We start from the raw sequence: 15,578 nt of genomic DNA, 5'->3' as shown, positions 1-15,578 counted from the left end.
CCTCCATTTCTGGGAGCCATTCTGTTTGCGGCCAATTCATACCCTTCAATACTTTCAGAGAGGTCTCTGTTTTTTTTTATTGAACAGGTGTGAATAGTGCTAGGATGTGGAATGGTCTGTGGTATGGATATTATTCAGGATCAAATGTCGAAAAAGTAATTCGAGTTTCAAATTACCAGACCCTAAAAAGGACTTAGAAGAATGAGACCAGATGCACTGTAAATGTGTCAGTCCCACATATAAACTGGGTAAACAGCCACCTGACTGAGAGTGTTGAGCAGAGTCGAAGTTAGCATGGATAAAGTGACAGGGCAATTCTCCCTGTTCCATCACTACAATATGTTACAACTGTAGAACAATACCATTAGCACACCAGAGGGAATTTTGCAAACCAGCACAAAACTCATTTGCATCATCCTTTCCTGTTGCGACTGCCATGTTAACTGAACATTCCTACTGCACTGTGGGCTTTGTGCTTCAGATACTGTTTGGAACAGGCTATCTGATCTAGCTTCATCCAGAGAGAGACTGACCGAGAGAGAAAGGGAGAGAACAAGAAAACAGAGGCTTTCATTCTAGGAATCAATAACAAAGAAAAAAATCTGTCATTAAGAGTCTAATGATGACCATGAATCCATTGTTGACCATCAGAATAACACCAGTGCCCTTCAGGGAAGGAGATCTGCCATCTTCACCTGGTCTGGCCCACATGTGACTCCAGACCCATAACAATGTGACTGACTCTAAACTGCCCTCTGGGCAGTGAAGGGTACGCAATAAAAGCTGATTGAGCCAGCGAATGCCCTCTATAGTGAATTAATTCTAAACAATAGAAAATCTGGGTTGGATTCAGAGTAAAACTTCAGCAGCAAAAGATCTTTCACTCACCCTATTCTCTTCAGCATCTTGACTATGCTAGACATCAAACTCAAAAATGCCTTGCAAAGGGCAACAGAATCTATTTAAGATTGTTTCTCTCAACTGCACCAGTAAGTGTTCTCAAATGGTTAAAATACATGGTGTTAATTTCCAGACTGATTACCAAAGGCTACTGGATAGGTGGTTTTCATGGAAACATGGAATACGATATGAAACATGTGAACAACACACCAAGAATCACGCTAGACATTCTTCCGATAAGAATGTAAATTGGGATCTCAATGCGTCATCATTAACCAGTCCCTAATTATAGCGAACAGTAATGCCTGATGCACGAATAGAAAAAAAATCAAGCAATTTGATCCTCAAAACTTTGGTAACAATGATGAAATTCCACCTAAGAACAAGGGACAGTGACTTACTTTTTCAGTCATTATGAACCAGTGATAATGGCAAACAATGGTTAACAATTTGGTCCTTTAATACCCAACAGCACAACCTTGGCACTTACCGTCCTCTGCTGAATATATCAATGCAGACAGGCTAAACGGCCCATTTCCTTTGCTGTTAAAAGCTTTGACCTTGACTTCAAATGGAGTGCGTGGAGATAAAGAGTCATCTTTGTGAACGTATCTGCTGCCTTCAGGGTTGGGCACCGTAACTTTCCTCCATTCCTTTGCTGTACTTGGCTTGAAGGCAACGATATAACCAAAGCTGCTTCCGTAATGGTACTCCCTTGGTAGAGGCTAACAGTGCAGAGAGAGAAAGACAGAGCATGTGAGATACAAAGAGACAGATATGGCAAGATGTGAGCTTCAAGGAAAGAAGGCTTAGATGCTATCCAATTGATAATGGTTGAAGGATTTGATTGAATAGGAAGGCTGAAACTACTTCCTCTCCTGCATAAGTCAAAGAGCTTGTGACCTTACAATTCAAGCTAGGATATTCAAGGTAAGGTCAGAAAGCAGCTCTTCAGATGAAGTGTCATGTAAAGTTGGAGTTTACTCCCCCAAAATATAATGGATTGTGTTTTTTAAAGGAGTGACTCAGGCAATGTTCTGGGTTCAAATCATACCACAGAAGATGGTGGAATTTGAATTCAATTAAAAAAAAGTGGAAATAAGAGTCCATTGTCGATTGTTGGATAAAACCCATCTGGTTCACTAATGTCATTTAGGGAAGGAAACTGCCATCCTTACCTGGTCTGGCCTACATGTGACTCCAGACCCACAGCAATGTGTGGTTGACTCTTAACTGTCCTTTGGGCAATTAGGGATGGGCAACAATGCTGACCTAACCAGTGCTGCCTTCATCCAATGAATTAATGAAAGAAATATTAAATGCCACAATTAAAAATGGATAGAATTTTACTACAGAAGGCTGTTGAAAGTTGAGTTATAGACCAACCATGATCCAACTGACGAGCAGAATAGCCTAGAGGGGTAGAATGGCTAACTTGCAATCAAAGTTCTTGTCATGTGTACAGCTGCAGGAGGAACTGTGTCCCATGTTCAAGTATTGCGGTTGTACTCATTCTCAACTAATAACAACACAAAGTGCTCATCAACCATATTCATTTTATTTTAATTGGGTTTATTTGTTTACTGGTGTTGTTTCAGTCACATCACAGCATTTCCAAACGTACAACAATTCCATGTTTGACAATTTGTAATTGGTCGCTGTTGCAGATCTGAAACAAAAGTCAATAATAATGAAAACGGCAAGTGCTGGTGGAACTCAACAAGTCTGGCAGCATCTGTGAAGAGAGAAACAGAATTAACATTTTGAGTCACACGAGACTTAAACCTTTTACCTCTGTTTCTGTCTCCACAGATGCTGCCAGGCCTCTGAATTTCTCCAGCACATTCTGTTTTGATTTCAGACTTCCATCATCTGCAACATTCTCTTTTTATGTGAACAAAACTCAAGCTGCTAAAGTGTCTCCAGGCCACAGGAGATCATGTTTGGCCGCACTGAAATGAACAGTGTGCGGTGACCCACAACACCACCCCAGACAGTGGCTAATCTCCCATTCATCACATCCATGGCCATTAGCAAGGGGAATTGCAACAGTGGTTGTAATTATGGTTTCCTATCGAGACCATTGATAATGATTTAATCTGGAACCTGAAGCTCAACTTTCCAGAGGGCTCACTGCATTGACAGTCGAACTTCCATGATGCTTACCTGATCTGAAATCTGCCTGGAGATGAGAGTAGAAAATGGTTTGCCTTCAAATCCATTCATGGAGCACAGTACGGTGCGATGGATGCTATTTGTCGATCGTCTGTGTAGGGGCACAATCTCACCTGAGACTCAGCCTCAGCACAGCAACCTCCAAGTCAGTGGCATTTTTAGGTCAACATTTCACTTCATTTCTGCAGGAGTGCTGCGCTGTCAATGGTGCCGCATTTCTGATGTGACACACCCACACCATTACCAGGAGGTAAATATGTCACATCCAAAAAAAAACATGATTTTTAAAAGAGGTAGGACCGCTCCTTCAGGTTTTCTTATTAAATTTACCCCTCAACCAGCATCACTAAAACCTGCAATTGCTCTGTGCTGTGAAATGGGACATAGAAACTTGCTCTTAATATACCTTCGGGTTCTGAGAGATTCAGTGAAGACTTGAGTCCTCCTCTTGGCACACTTTAACCTCACGACTGCTTTCCCAACAAGTCAGAGGTCAGATGGTGTCAAAGTCACCTCCTTTGTGCTGTCAATGCAAGCACTCAATACAAGATTTAACCAAGACAACAAAGTGTGAAGCTGGATGAACACAGCAGGCTAAGCAGCATCTCAGAAGCACAAAAGCCGACGTTTCAGGCCTAGACCCTTCATCATCTGATGAAGGGTCTAGGCCCGAAACGTCGGCTTTTGTGCTCCTGAGATGCTGCTTGGCCTGCTGCGTTCATCCAGCTTCACACTTTGTTATCTTGGATTCTCTAGCATCTGCAGTTCCCATTAACACGAGATTTAACAAGAAATCTTGTCTGTGCAGTCGGGATTGAATCCATGGCTTTCTGACAAGGAATATAAATTGGTGACACTGAGCTATGTTGTAACGCTACCTTACTTTGTGACTCTGACAGAAGTCATCGCCTGTTTCAAATACATTGAAGAGTCATGTTTAAAACATGGATAAATTATTGGACAAGTAACTTGTAAAATAAATGTCAAGTGAATGTCCAAATTATGGGGTAACACTTAAACTAAAGACTCAGACTTGGACAACTGTTATATGTTGAACACTCATTTGCACAGATCATCATTCAAAGCCCAAGTATTTGAAGTTTACTCTGGTCTCTTAATAACTGGAATGTCTCAGGAAATGCAATTAATTTAAAATGCAAGTTGTTTTGTGAAACAAAACCATACAATGTACTGAGAAATGATTTTCATTTGATGAAAATTCGAGTCACAAAAATATACCTAGTATGCTTCACCTTTTCCGTGGAGGACGGGTCAGTGATGGACAGAAAATATGTCCTATTTCCCTTGCCAATGTGGTCAATAACCGAAGGTGGGGTTGTTTGTCGATGAGGCAGAGGAATCATGTTCTGTACCTGAAGTGCTGTCAAACTGCAGGGCTCTGGCCCAAGTGCTAGAAAGTTAGCTAATTCTTCATTGTCTGCCACTGGCCTAGTGGCTGCCTTCTGGCTTTGGAAATTTTCCATCATTTAGAACCTGCTATTAACTTTGGGCTTTCTGGGCCACTTGTGATTGTTAATAAGGCTCAAGGAGATCTAATATGTGTAAAACTGTTGAAGTGAAGGAGGGGTATCGCTCTGCTGTCTTTACCAGAACCTACCGTCCACGTCACTGTCAGTTCCCGGTGGTTTCCGCCACCTCCTCCAACATCAGACGGAGCCACGGTGGGAGCTGTGGGAACAAGAATAAGCGGGTTTCAATTACACTGCACTGAAAGGTGGGGGACAGCAGAAAAAAAAGACTCTCGCGTTTTTTTGCAATGCCAACAAGACATGAGGCTGATATAATTACAACAACAAGGACCTGCACTAGCTGCCAGAGTCCAACTCCTTGCCAAGACTAACACACATAACTGTTGCTCTGGGACTGCTGCCAGTTCTCAAACAGCACCACTGAAGCGAGGTTGTCAGCAAATTCTTTGCTACCATATCGGAGATATTTCTCCCGAACAATTCCCCACGTAATTCAGCACAGGCCAAAATAATCATACCTACATCCTGAAACCAATAGAAAGTGTAGAGGAATAATCCAACCACCTTTTACCAATAGCTCTGAGGAACATACATTTCCTTCTCCTGAAAATGACGTGCTGTTAACACTCGCCATCTCCTTTATATCTCCTCAACTAGCATTGATCCAGTTGTCTTTCAAAGGTGGCAACTGATGCACAATTAACTCCCTGTCCAAGAGACTGTTTGAAATTGCAGAGAGAAAGGTTTTATTTTCATATCCCCATCTTGCTTGGGCCCTGCCATTTCCTCTCATGCTTCTCCCTTTCTCGAAGTTAACGAGTCGCGTTTCCTTCAGTCTCATTGCCTTAATGATCTAGATTCACGTGGAAATTTTACCCAGCGCAGAAATCATGCAAAATACTGGCTTACGAACAAGGAAAAACACATTAAAAATATAGACATCCAAACATTCTCAGACAGGCTTCAAAGTAGATCAATAAAAGTAGACCTTCCAGGGAAAGCTGATCATGATCAACAAAAATTAAGTGCCAATTCAATTTAATAAATATAGGGACAGGCAATGAATGCTGGTCAGCCAGAGACTCCCATGTCCCATAAGAGAATAAAAAAACCCAGAGACACTAATATTGACACTTGAGTAGCCACTTGCCAGATCACTGTTGCTGATCTTGGTGTGTTCCAACTCAGGGTCCGTGTGTCAGTTTGTCTGTCAGGGACCTGCACACAATGTTATCAGTGTTGCAAATTATGTAACCTGAAGGTAGCTAGATCTCTGCCTCTATCATAAGCCAGACAATGTGAAGCAAGCCTCGCAGAGGGAAGCATATTGCTGTTTGTAACTGAATAGCTTAATGTTAACCCAGTAATTTTACAGTCAACTCTGTAAACAGTAGGAATAAATTAGTCTTCTTCCAAGTGAGAGGCAGCGACTCGTGGGGTATCGCAGGGATCAGTGCTTGGACAACAGCTCTTCACAATGTACAACAATGATATAGATTGGGAAACTCATTAAAATCTCTAGCTTTGCAGATGACACAAAGGTGGTTGGGAGGGTGAGATTTGAGGGGAATGCAGTGATGCTATAGAGTGATGTGGAGAAGTTGAGTGAGTGGGAAAATGCACGGTACATGCAGTATACGGTGGATAAATGTAAGGTTATCCACTTTGGTGACAAAAACAGGAAGGCAGCTTGTTATCTGAATGGTGATAGGTTGGGAAAGGGGGAGGTGCAACGAGACCTGGGTGACCTTGTACACCAGTCGCTGGAAATAAGTATGGAGGTAGAGCAGTGAAGGAGGCAACTGGTATGTCGGCCTTTGTAGCAAGAGGATTCAAGTACAGCAGCAAGGATGTTTTGCTGTAATTGTGCAGGGCCCTGGTGAGACTCCACCTGGAGTATTGTGTGCACAGTTCCGGTCTCAGTATCCGAGGAAGGATGTTCTGGCGATGGACACAATGCAATGAAAGTTTACCAGGGTGATGCCTATTGGCAGGGCTGACGTATGAAGAGAGACTGCATTGTTTAGGACTATATCTCCTGGATTTTAGAAGAATGATATAGATTTTGGCTTTGGATTCAGATTTCACCATCACATGCACTCAAGTACAGGAGTACAGTGAAAAGTATACAATGTCGCCACACATCACACCATCTTGGGTACAAAAGTACCTAGGTACAAAAACTTAAGAACAATAGCTCCATTAAACATAAAAAGTATGGCTAGGGAGGGGATAGGTCCCCTTAAAGATCAGCATGGCCGTCAAGTGTGGAGCCAAATGAGATGGAGGAGATTTTTAGCAAATATTTTCCCTCAGTGTTTATTGGGGAATCATGGATGCTAAGGCAATAAGGGAAACAAGCGGCTATGTTTTGGACCGCATACATATTGCCAGAGAGAAGTTGTTTGCAGCCTTAGATCGCACTAAGGTGGATCAATCCCCTGAGCCTGATCAAGTCCATCCTCCGGCATTGTGGGAGGCTACAGAAGAAATTGCAAAGGCACTTGCACAAATTGTTGCTTATCTTTAGCCACTGATGAAGTTCCAGAAGGCTGAAGGGTGGTAATGTTGTTCGAGTGTTTAAGAAAGATAGCAAAGACAAGCCAGGGAACTACAGGCCAGTGAGTCTGACATCAGTGGTAGCCAGGTTTTTGGAGAGAATACTGAGGGACAGGATCAACCAATGTTTGGATAGTCAAGGTCTGATTAGGGATAATCAGCATGGATTGGTGTGCAAAAGTCATGTCTAACAAATCTTTTGGAGTTTTTCGAATAGGTAACCAAGAGGGTAGATGAGCACAGGGCAGTGGATGTTGTAAACAGTCTTTAGTAAGGGTTCTGAACAGCAGTCTACTCATGAAAGTTAGGTTGCATGGGATCCAGGGGAGAGCTAGCAAATTGGATTCAAAAATGGCTCGATGGTACGAAGCAGAGGGTGATGGTTGAAGGTTGTTTCTGGGACTGGAGGCCTGTGACGAGTGGTGTGCCACAGGGGTCGGTGCTGGGGCCTTTGATACTTGTTATTTCCATAAATGATCTGGAATGTACAAGGCATGATTAATAAGTTTGCAGATAGTACAAAATTAGGAAGTATTTGTTGATAGCGAGCAAGGTTATGAAAAATTACAGAGGGATCTTCATCAGATGGGGAAGTGGGCTGAGGATTAGCAAATGGAATTCAATACAGATAAATGTGAGGTGTTGCACTTTGGGAAATCAAACCAAGGTAGGACTAAGCAGTGTTGTTGAACACAGGGACCTAGGAGTGCAAGTACATAATTTGTTGAAAGTGGTGTCACAGGTGGATTGGGTGGTGAAGAAGGCAGATAGCATGCTGGCTTTCATCAGTCGAAGCACTGAGTACAGGAGTTGGGGCATTATGTTACAGTTGTATAAGTCATTGGTGAGGCTGCACTCGGAGTGTTGTGTACAGTTTTGGTCACCCTGTAATGGGAAAGACATAGTTAAACTGGCAAGTGTGCAAAGAAGATTTATGAAGATGTTGCCAGGACTCGTAGGCCTGAGTTATAGGGACGAGTTGGCCAGGATGGGACATTATTCCTTGGAATGTAGGAGACTGAGGGCTGACCTTATTGAGGTGTATAAAATCATGAGGGGCATAGATGGGATGAATGTATATAGTCCTTTTCCCAGGAATGGGGAATTGAAAACTGGAGGGCAGAGGTTTAAAGTGAGAGGAGAAAAATTTAAGAAGGACCTGAGGGGCAGCTTCTTCACACAAAGAGTGGTGCATATATGGAATGGGCTGCCAGAGAAAGTGGTTGAGGCAGGTACAATAGCAACATTTAAAAAGACATGTGGGTAGGTACATGGATGGGAAGGGTTCAGAGGGATGGGGATCACATGTGGGCAATTGGAACTTGCTGAGTGGGCACCATGGTCAGCATGGACCAGTTTGGGCTGAAGGGCCTGTTTCCGTGCTTTATTACTCTTAGACTCTAAGTAGAAAAAGACAGAAACAAAGTTTAAAAGCTTAAGCATTACAAACTATTGTACTATAACTAAAAACATAAAGAAAGAAGGTAATAGTTGACATTAAAATCCTTCTAATATAAACTATAATGTGGTGGGGATCTCCTAGAACCATGGAAAATTCTAACAGGACTAAATAGGTTAAATGCAGAAAGGGTGTTCCCAATGACTGGGGAGTTCAGAAACCAGGGGATCACAGTTGAAAGATATGGGGTAGGCCATTTGAGACCGAGATGAAGAGAAATTTCTTCACCCAGAGAGTGAGGAGCCTTTGGAATTCTCTGCCACACAAAGTAGTTGAGATCAAAGCATTGAATGTCTTCAAGGAGGAGCCTGTTACGGACCAGACCAAACCCATCAAAATATATTAGGAAGACAGCTAGGATGCTGATTTTTTCTTATTTTAAAGGTAAATGTAAGGTGTTGTGTTCCAGATGCAATTTGACTGGTCGGACTATCAGATTTGAAGTAACACACACTTTATTCATGCACTATTAAAATGCAACAGAAGAAAACAAAATGAAATAACCTAACTTGACTGGAAAACTTAACAATAGATTATTTAACTGATAAACAGTAACTGTCCCAAAATAGTAACATTCCACAAAAGCAAATTGAGCGAAATAGATAGTCTCACATGCAACTCCAGTCCAGGAGATAAAACATCGAGAAAACTGAGACAGTGTTTATCAGGGAGAGGCATACTGCGAATTCCTAACCATGATGAGGCCCCAGCAGCAAGTGCTACTGAAAGCTAAAACTAAAAATCCTAATTCATGGGAGCTTGTCACACCCATTCCGGCTGCTTCTATTGTTCCAATTTAGAAACAAAACTGCAAGGCCTCACAAGCTGTTTACTCTGTGGGCTATCACAGACAGCTCTCTTCCTCTGTTTTAAAACATCTCTTCAAAAAACAGGACAAAATACACCTCTTAAAGCCACAGTATTATCACAAGTTAGATATAGATCTTCGGGCGAAAAGGATCAAAGAGTATGAGGAGGAAGCAGAAACAGGGTTGTGAGTTGGATAGTCAGCCATGATCCTACTGAATGGAAAGGCAAGCTTGAATGGCTTCCCTCTGCTCGGATTTTCAATGTTTCTATGATATAGTAGTGAGCTGTAATAAGTATGTATTAGAGCTTTCAACATCAACATGTCCCAGTTTTTCACGCTTAGAGAGAATAACACTTGTGATTCTACATGAGGTAATGACAACCAGCTGGAGGCAAAATGTATATTAGCTCTCACCCTCTTTTTATCGACTGAATTCTCCAACCATCCGAATGAAATGAGCAAAGATGGGAAAACTGAAAGAATAAGGCAAGAATGGAAAACTGAGATTTTCAATGTTGAAGAAGAAAAAGTCCGATTTTTGTCTGAAAGTTTCAACAGCTCGATCAGGAACCGAAGTGGAAAGGGGCCTGTCTGCATGCTTTGACATCTCATTATTACCAATCTGACTTTGTTTATTCACTTTGAAAGTCAAAATGTTGATCTGGCATCTACGATTCGCTGACATCTCATCCAGATCCAGGCCCGTGTTCCACCTCGGGGCACACGGGCATCGCTGTCCATGGTCAGCGACTTCTTGTACCCTCTGACCACAGACATCAGTGTGAGCAGAGTACCAGCCTCACCACATCATCACAGCCTATCCTGAACTGACTCATAATACAGTTCTGTGCTCTATGACCATCCTTTTGGAGGTCAGTGACCCTTCCTGTAACAATGGTGCAGATGCAGACACTGATAGCATGCTTTGAAACAACGAACTTCTGAGGGTTCTCAGCTAGCTTTCTAAGCACTCATTCAATTTTGCACCGGCTCAGACATTCACAGCATCTCTGCCATACCTGGCTTATTAGAGCTGACAGGAAGTGAGGCAACTTGGCATGCCACACCTGTAGCATGTGCCAGCAACACACAAGGCAAATGCAGTGAATGTGCTTCAAGCAAACGCCCACGTCCGAAAGCCAAAAGGGAGTGGTCCTGAGACAGATTTAGAGGACTATAATCGGTCAGGTGGCTCGGCTGTGCTCAGTTAGGAAAGCTGAGGAGGTGGCCCATGTGAATGAACGGAAAGTGCAGAGGGCAGGCATGGTTTGGAGTCCAGTGGCATTGGGGAGTGGGGGGTGAGCAGGAGGTTTGGTGAGAGACACTGTGATGCGGGAGTGGGGGGTGCCACATGCCTTGGTGGGAGGTGGGTGCAGTGACAGAGTCTGAATGGGTGTGACACTATAGAGATGTGTGATGGGTCTTAGCTTTGCATAAGGTCAAGAACCTCTGTGCATTCCTTTGCATTGACCTGGGTGGTTAATTCTGACCAGACTGGCAGCTTTTGGCACTCTCCTTTTCTCTGGTGGTCCTGCAACAAGAAGACAACACACTTCTCCACACCCACCACCCCCAGACAGGAGTTACCAACTCGCCTCTCTCTATGATACCTTTCAGAATTGCACAGCAGAACACCAAGGGCAGTTCCTGGCTCGCAGGGTTCAAACTGGTGCACAGCTGAGGTTTGCACAAGGTGCTTGCTGTGTGAGCTCACTAAGGTCCTGCCACTTTGCATGCTCTGAGCAACCAAAACAGAAATTGGCAGCCTCTGTGGCAGGAAAGCAGAGTTGAGGTTTCGGGCTCAGAGCAAGACAGCGCATGAGGGACGAACGGAGACGGGATGGATAATTAATGAGATGAGCAGCAGAGAATCGTGTGAGAGAAAGCCACCAGAGTTTCACAGACAGAAACTCTCAATGAAGCTGACGTGTAGCCAAAATATGGTAAATGTCAGTCCACAGTCTCCCACAAGCACCTGTAATGTCTCCAAAATGAATACCCTTTATAGACGAAATTTATTTCAAACTCTGTGTATGGAATGAACAGCCAAAGGAAGTCGTAGAGGCTGGTACAGTTATAACAATTAAAAGGTATCTGGATGGGGACACAAATAGGAAAGGCTTAGAGGGATATGGGCCAAATGCTGGCAAATGGGACATTAAGTTTAGATTTCTGGTTGGCATAGACAAGTTGGGCTGAAGGGTCTCTTTCTATGTTGTACAGCTCCACGCAGCCTGTCCACAGTCTATGTTGATGTTCTCTAGTCTTATTTATACTTCACCAGCATGAAACGTGAAAACATCCACTGACAATCCAGTAGTCCTGAACAAGGTAAGATGCAAATATACAGCCGTAGACATAATAGCCACCTGAGAGTTCGCTAAATCTCAACAACTGCATGGAGTTGTCTGACAATCAGCAAAGGAATACGTTATAATTGTTGATGAAACAACTAAGGACCTTTATCAAGGCTGGAAATTTCACAACCCTGAAGGAAAATATAAGGTTGACACGATCACTGAAAGTGTACTTCAAAAGTACAGCGCTTTTCGAACAAAAAAAACTACAATTTTGCTTCCAGCAGCACCCCAAGAGGCAAGCAGCAGCTCCTGGAGGTTAAGTAAACATTAAGGCCGGAAAATGAAATGAATGTGAATGCTACCGGTGTGCCACCAACACGCTGAAATCCAGAGTGAGTCTGGTTTATACCACACAAGGTGGTCAGACATGCTGAATCACAGGCATTTGCAGGCTGCCTGATGCCCTTGCTTTTAATGAAGATAATGGATACACGTCTCACCTTCGCTGAGCGGGGGCAGTGATCCGTTACAATGGCTAACCTTGTTACTGAACCTGCCTGATAATCATGACGCTACAAAGCAGAATGTGCAAGTAATCTCATCCACCTGAAGACAAAATCTCCGGGGACGACAAACATTTTATGTAGGCCACAGGCTGAATTACATAAAAGTCAAACAAAAAAGAACAGGTGTGAGGATGTCCTTCAAATGATGACCCTTCACGTGCAATGCACGACTAGGAAGAAATGGTGGAGATGTAAACTTTGAATGCTTTTTACAAGAATGTGCGCGCAGCGAGTTGGAGATCTTAAAGGATGGCAGATGCTGGAACCTTCTGGAAAAGCACAGCAGGTCAAACAGTATCTGAGGGGCAGGGAAGTCAGCATTTCAGGCCGAAATCCTTTGTCAAGGCTGGGTAGGGGGAGGGGAGCCCAGAAATAAATAGAGGGAGGGTGGGGGTGAGGCTGTGGGGACAGTAGGTGGGGTTATGATAGCTGATACCGAGGAGACCAAACGCAGACTCAGGGACTGGTTCGGGGAGCATCTCCACTCTGCACACACCAACCAACCCAACCTTCCGGTTGCCATACACTTTTAACTCCCTCTCCCAATCCCCTCGTGACATGTCCATCCTTGGCCTCCTCCACTGTCAGAGTGAGACCACATGTAAACTAGAGGAAAAATACTTGATATTTTGCCCTGGAAGCTGACAACCCAATGGCCTCAATATTGAGATAACAAGGTGCAGAGCTGGATGAACACAGCAGGCCAAGCAGCATCTTAGGAGTAGGAAAGCTGACGTTTCGGGCCGAGACCCTTCATCAGAAATGGGGGAGAGGAAGGGGGTTCTGAAATAAATAGGGAGAGAGTGGGAGGTGGATTGAAGATGGATAGAGGAGAGTTGCAGTGGGAGAGAGATCCCCCGAGGTTTGTCCAGAGGGAGGAGGATAACTTCTTCAGGGTAGGCATCCCTGGAAGAGGCTTCACAGTGGGGTCAAAATTGTATCAGAGATAACAGGAACTGCAGAGTGCTGGAGAATCTGAGATAACAAGGTGTAGAGCTGGATGAACACAGCAGGCCAAGCAGCATCTTAGATTATCTCACCTACCATTGCCCAGCCCCATCCCCTCCCTCTATTTATGACTGCATGTAGCAATTGATGGGTGTAATTTAATGAGTGCTTGTGAATGAATTCATTTAAATAGTCTGAGGCCTCTTCTGATTCAGACATTTGCTTGTATTCTTGAGATATTACCAAGGAGCAGTGTGGTTGGTTTGTCAACCCTGTGCGGGACTGAAGGGTCAAAAATTATATTTCTGTGGAATGAAAGGAATCCAATGAAATAAAACAATGAACAATATTTCTCCGCATCCTTCCCCCACAAAGAACAGGTTGAAACTGAAATAAAGCAAATGCATCCTTGCTCCTCTGCTGTTGGACAGATTCTAAACAGGAGTCACTTTGACCTGGTGGTTTTGATTTTCAAAGAGAATACAGCAATGAACATGTATGTAGGAGCGTGAGACTGAAGTTCAGACCTGGTCAGTCATGCAACAAGGACCCACCGTTTTCAACAGTGTGCAAAGTCAACGAAAAGCAGAAAACATGACTCCATTCGACTGCCAGAGAATCAGCAAATTGTGTGCATCTCAAATCTTTCGTAAACTGTCTTTAAATGGGGCAAATATCCTGACACCAGTCACTCCAGATTTATGAAGGAAAAATATACATGGCTTCAATTTCCTGGCTGTAAAAATAATGTGACCACAATTCCATGAGTCAGAACAGTCTATTCTTTTACAAACTGGTACTGGCTTTGATTGTTCACACCAGCACACAATCTCAACTCAGCAGCTTGCTGGAAATGAATAACCTCACCCGAGCATTTTCCAGTCTCTATGCTGAGGATTTGAACCCTTTTCTAAAGAGGTGGAGGAAATGAGAATGGATTTATGACTGGTGTGTGCTGGATGACGGTTGAATGAATGACTGTTCAATGGAAGACTCTGTTTCTCCCATTCATTTGCCTAAAACCCCATATCTTTCTCAATCCGTCACTTAACTGAGAATGAGGGGAGTCTAAGCATATAATTATACAGTAAAGCAAGAGGCCATTGTTCACGCTCTGTCTCTTTCACAAGAAAATCACTTTCTCCTTCTACCTACTATTGCTCGCAGAATTTTTAACTGTAATATCTACCCAGCTGTCTTTAGAAAGTTAATCATCAACTCATTTCCTGTACCCCCTCAGACACTGTCTTCAAAATCCAGACCACTTGTTCTTATTATCATGTCCCCTTGTTATTCTTTTGCATTTGCTTTAAACCTTTTCCCACTGGTTATTCTTGATACTTCAGCTATCAGCAAGTTTCTCTTTATTTTTTCTAGCCCCTACCTGGTTTTCAACATTTACAGCGACTTTCCTCTTAACTCTTTCTGCTGTGGAGAGAACAATCTCAGCTTCTCCAGTCCGTTCACATAACTGTATGGAGTTATTTTAGTAAAATTCTTCCACACCCTCTCAAAAGCCTTCAACCACTAATGTGGTGTGCAGAGTTGAAGAATGAATGAGTTATTCTCACATACACCTTGAAGCGTGAAAAGTGTTTTGTTAACACATTCCGAGGTGATTTTGAATTACAATGAGGTTGAAAAGAAATTACTGAAATATGAGTTCATCTTTGGTTCAAATTGGGGTCTGAAGCATGGCTTCAGGCCTTCTGCAAGGATTCTGCGAGGTGTTCCTGTTCTCAAAGAATCCTATTCCGGGAACAGCAATGATAAAGAGATGCCCAAGGAAACCCTGGCTCTGCTCCTGCCACTACCTTGCTGACACCATCAAAAGTCCAGGCCTTGGGCTCCGCCACTGCCTAAAGTCCAGGCTCTGGACCTACTGCTGCCAGGACTCCATGCTCTGGGCCTTCCGCTGTCAGCAGTCCAGACTCTGGGCCTACTGCTGTCAACAGTCCAGGCTCCAGGCCAACTGCTGCCAGGGCTCCATGCTCTGGGCTTTTGACTGTGAACAGTCCAGGCTTTGGGCCTACTGCTGCCAGGACTCCATGCTCTGGGTCTTCCGCTGTAAACAGTCCAGGTTCCCGGCCTACTGCTGCCAGGAGTCCTTGCTCTGAGCATCACCACCAGCGCCAGGAGTCCTGACATCGCTCCTGCCTCGAAATTTAAGAAGACAGCAAGAAGAAAAAGAAAAAAGACGAGAAGTACAAAGAGAAAACAGTGCTGGCTTGCAGCAGACAAGGCTCTGACGAGCCCAAGCACTAACTAGTGTGCCAGTGCCATCTTGATGGGACAGAGTTAGCTACACATCTCTGAAAGGTTTATGTTAGAGAGATGAGGGCGGGGATCTAGCTCTACTCTTTTCAAACC

At 43.6% G+C, this 15,578-nt stretch overlaps 1 protein-coding gene across 10 annotated transcripts in view; it reads right to left on the bottom strand.

Annotated features, from left to right (window-relative positions):
• cntn1b (contactin 1b) overlaps positions 1-15,578 on the bottom strand; it is a 721,932-nt gene that overhangs the window by 150,692 nt on the left and 555,662 nt on the right. For all 10 annotated transcript variants that reach the window (XM_059652304.1, XM_059652305.1, XM_059652303.1 and 7 more), the window contains 2 exons: positions 4,694-4,764; positions 1,391-1,625 (listed from right to left, as the gene is read on the bottom strand). In XM_059652304.1, coding sequence (XP_059508287.1) covers positions 1,391-1,625; positions 4,694-4,764 — 306 coding nt within the window. The remainder of the gene's footprint in view (positions 1-1,390; positions 1,626-4,693; positions 4,765-15,578) is intronic.

This window comes from Stegostoma tigrinum, chromosome 18 (assembly GCF_030684315.1).
Source record: "Stegostoma tigrinum isolate sSteTig4 chromosome 18, sSteTig4.hap1, whole genome shotgun sequence".
Classification (NCBI taxonomy): domain Eukaryota; kingdom Metazoa; phylum Chordata; class Chondrichthyes; order Orectolobiformes; family Stegostomatidae; genus Stegostoma; species Stegostoma tigrinum.
This window is presented reverse-complemented; position numbering and strand designations above follow the sequence as displayed.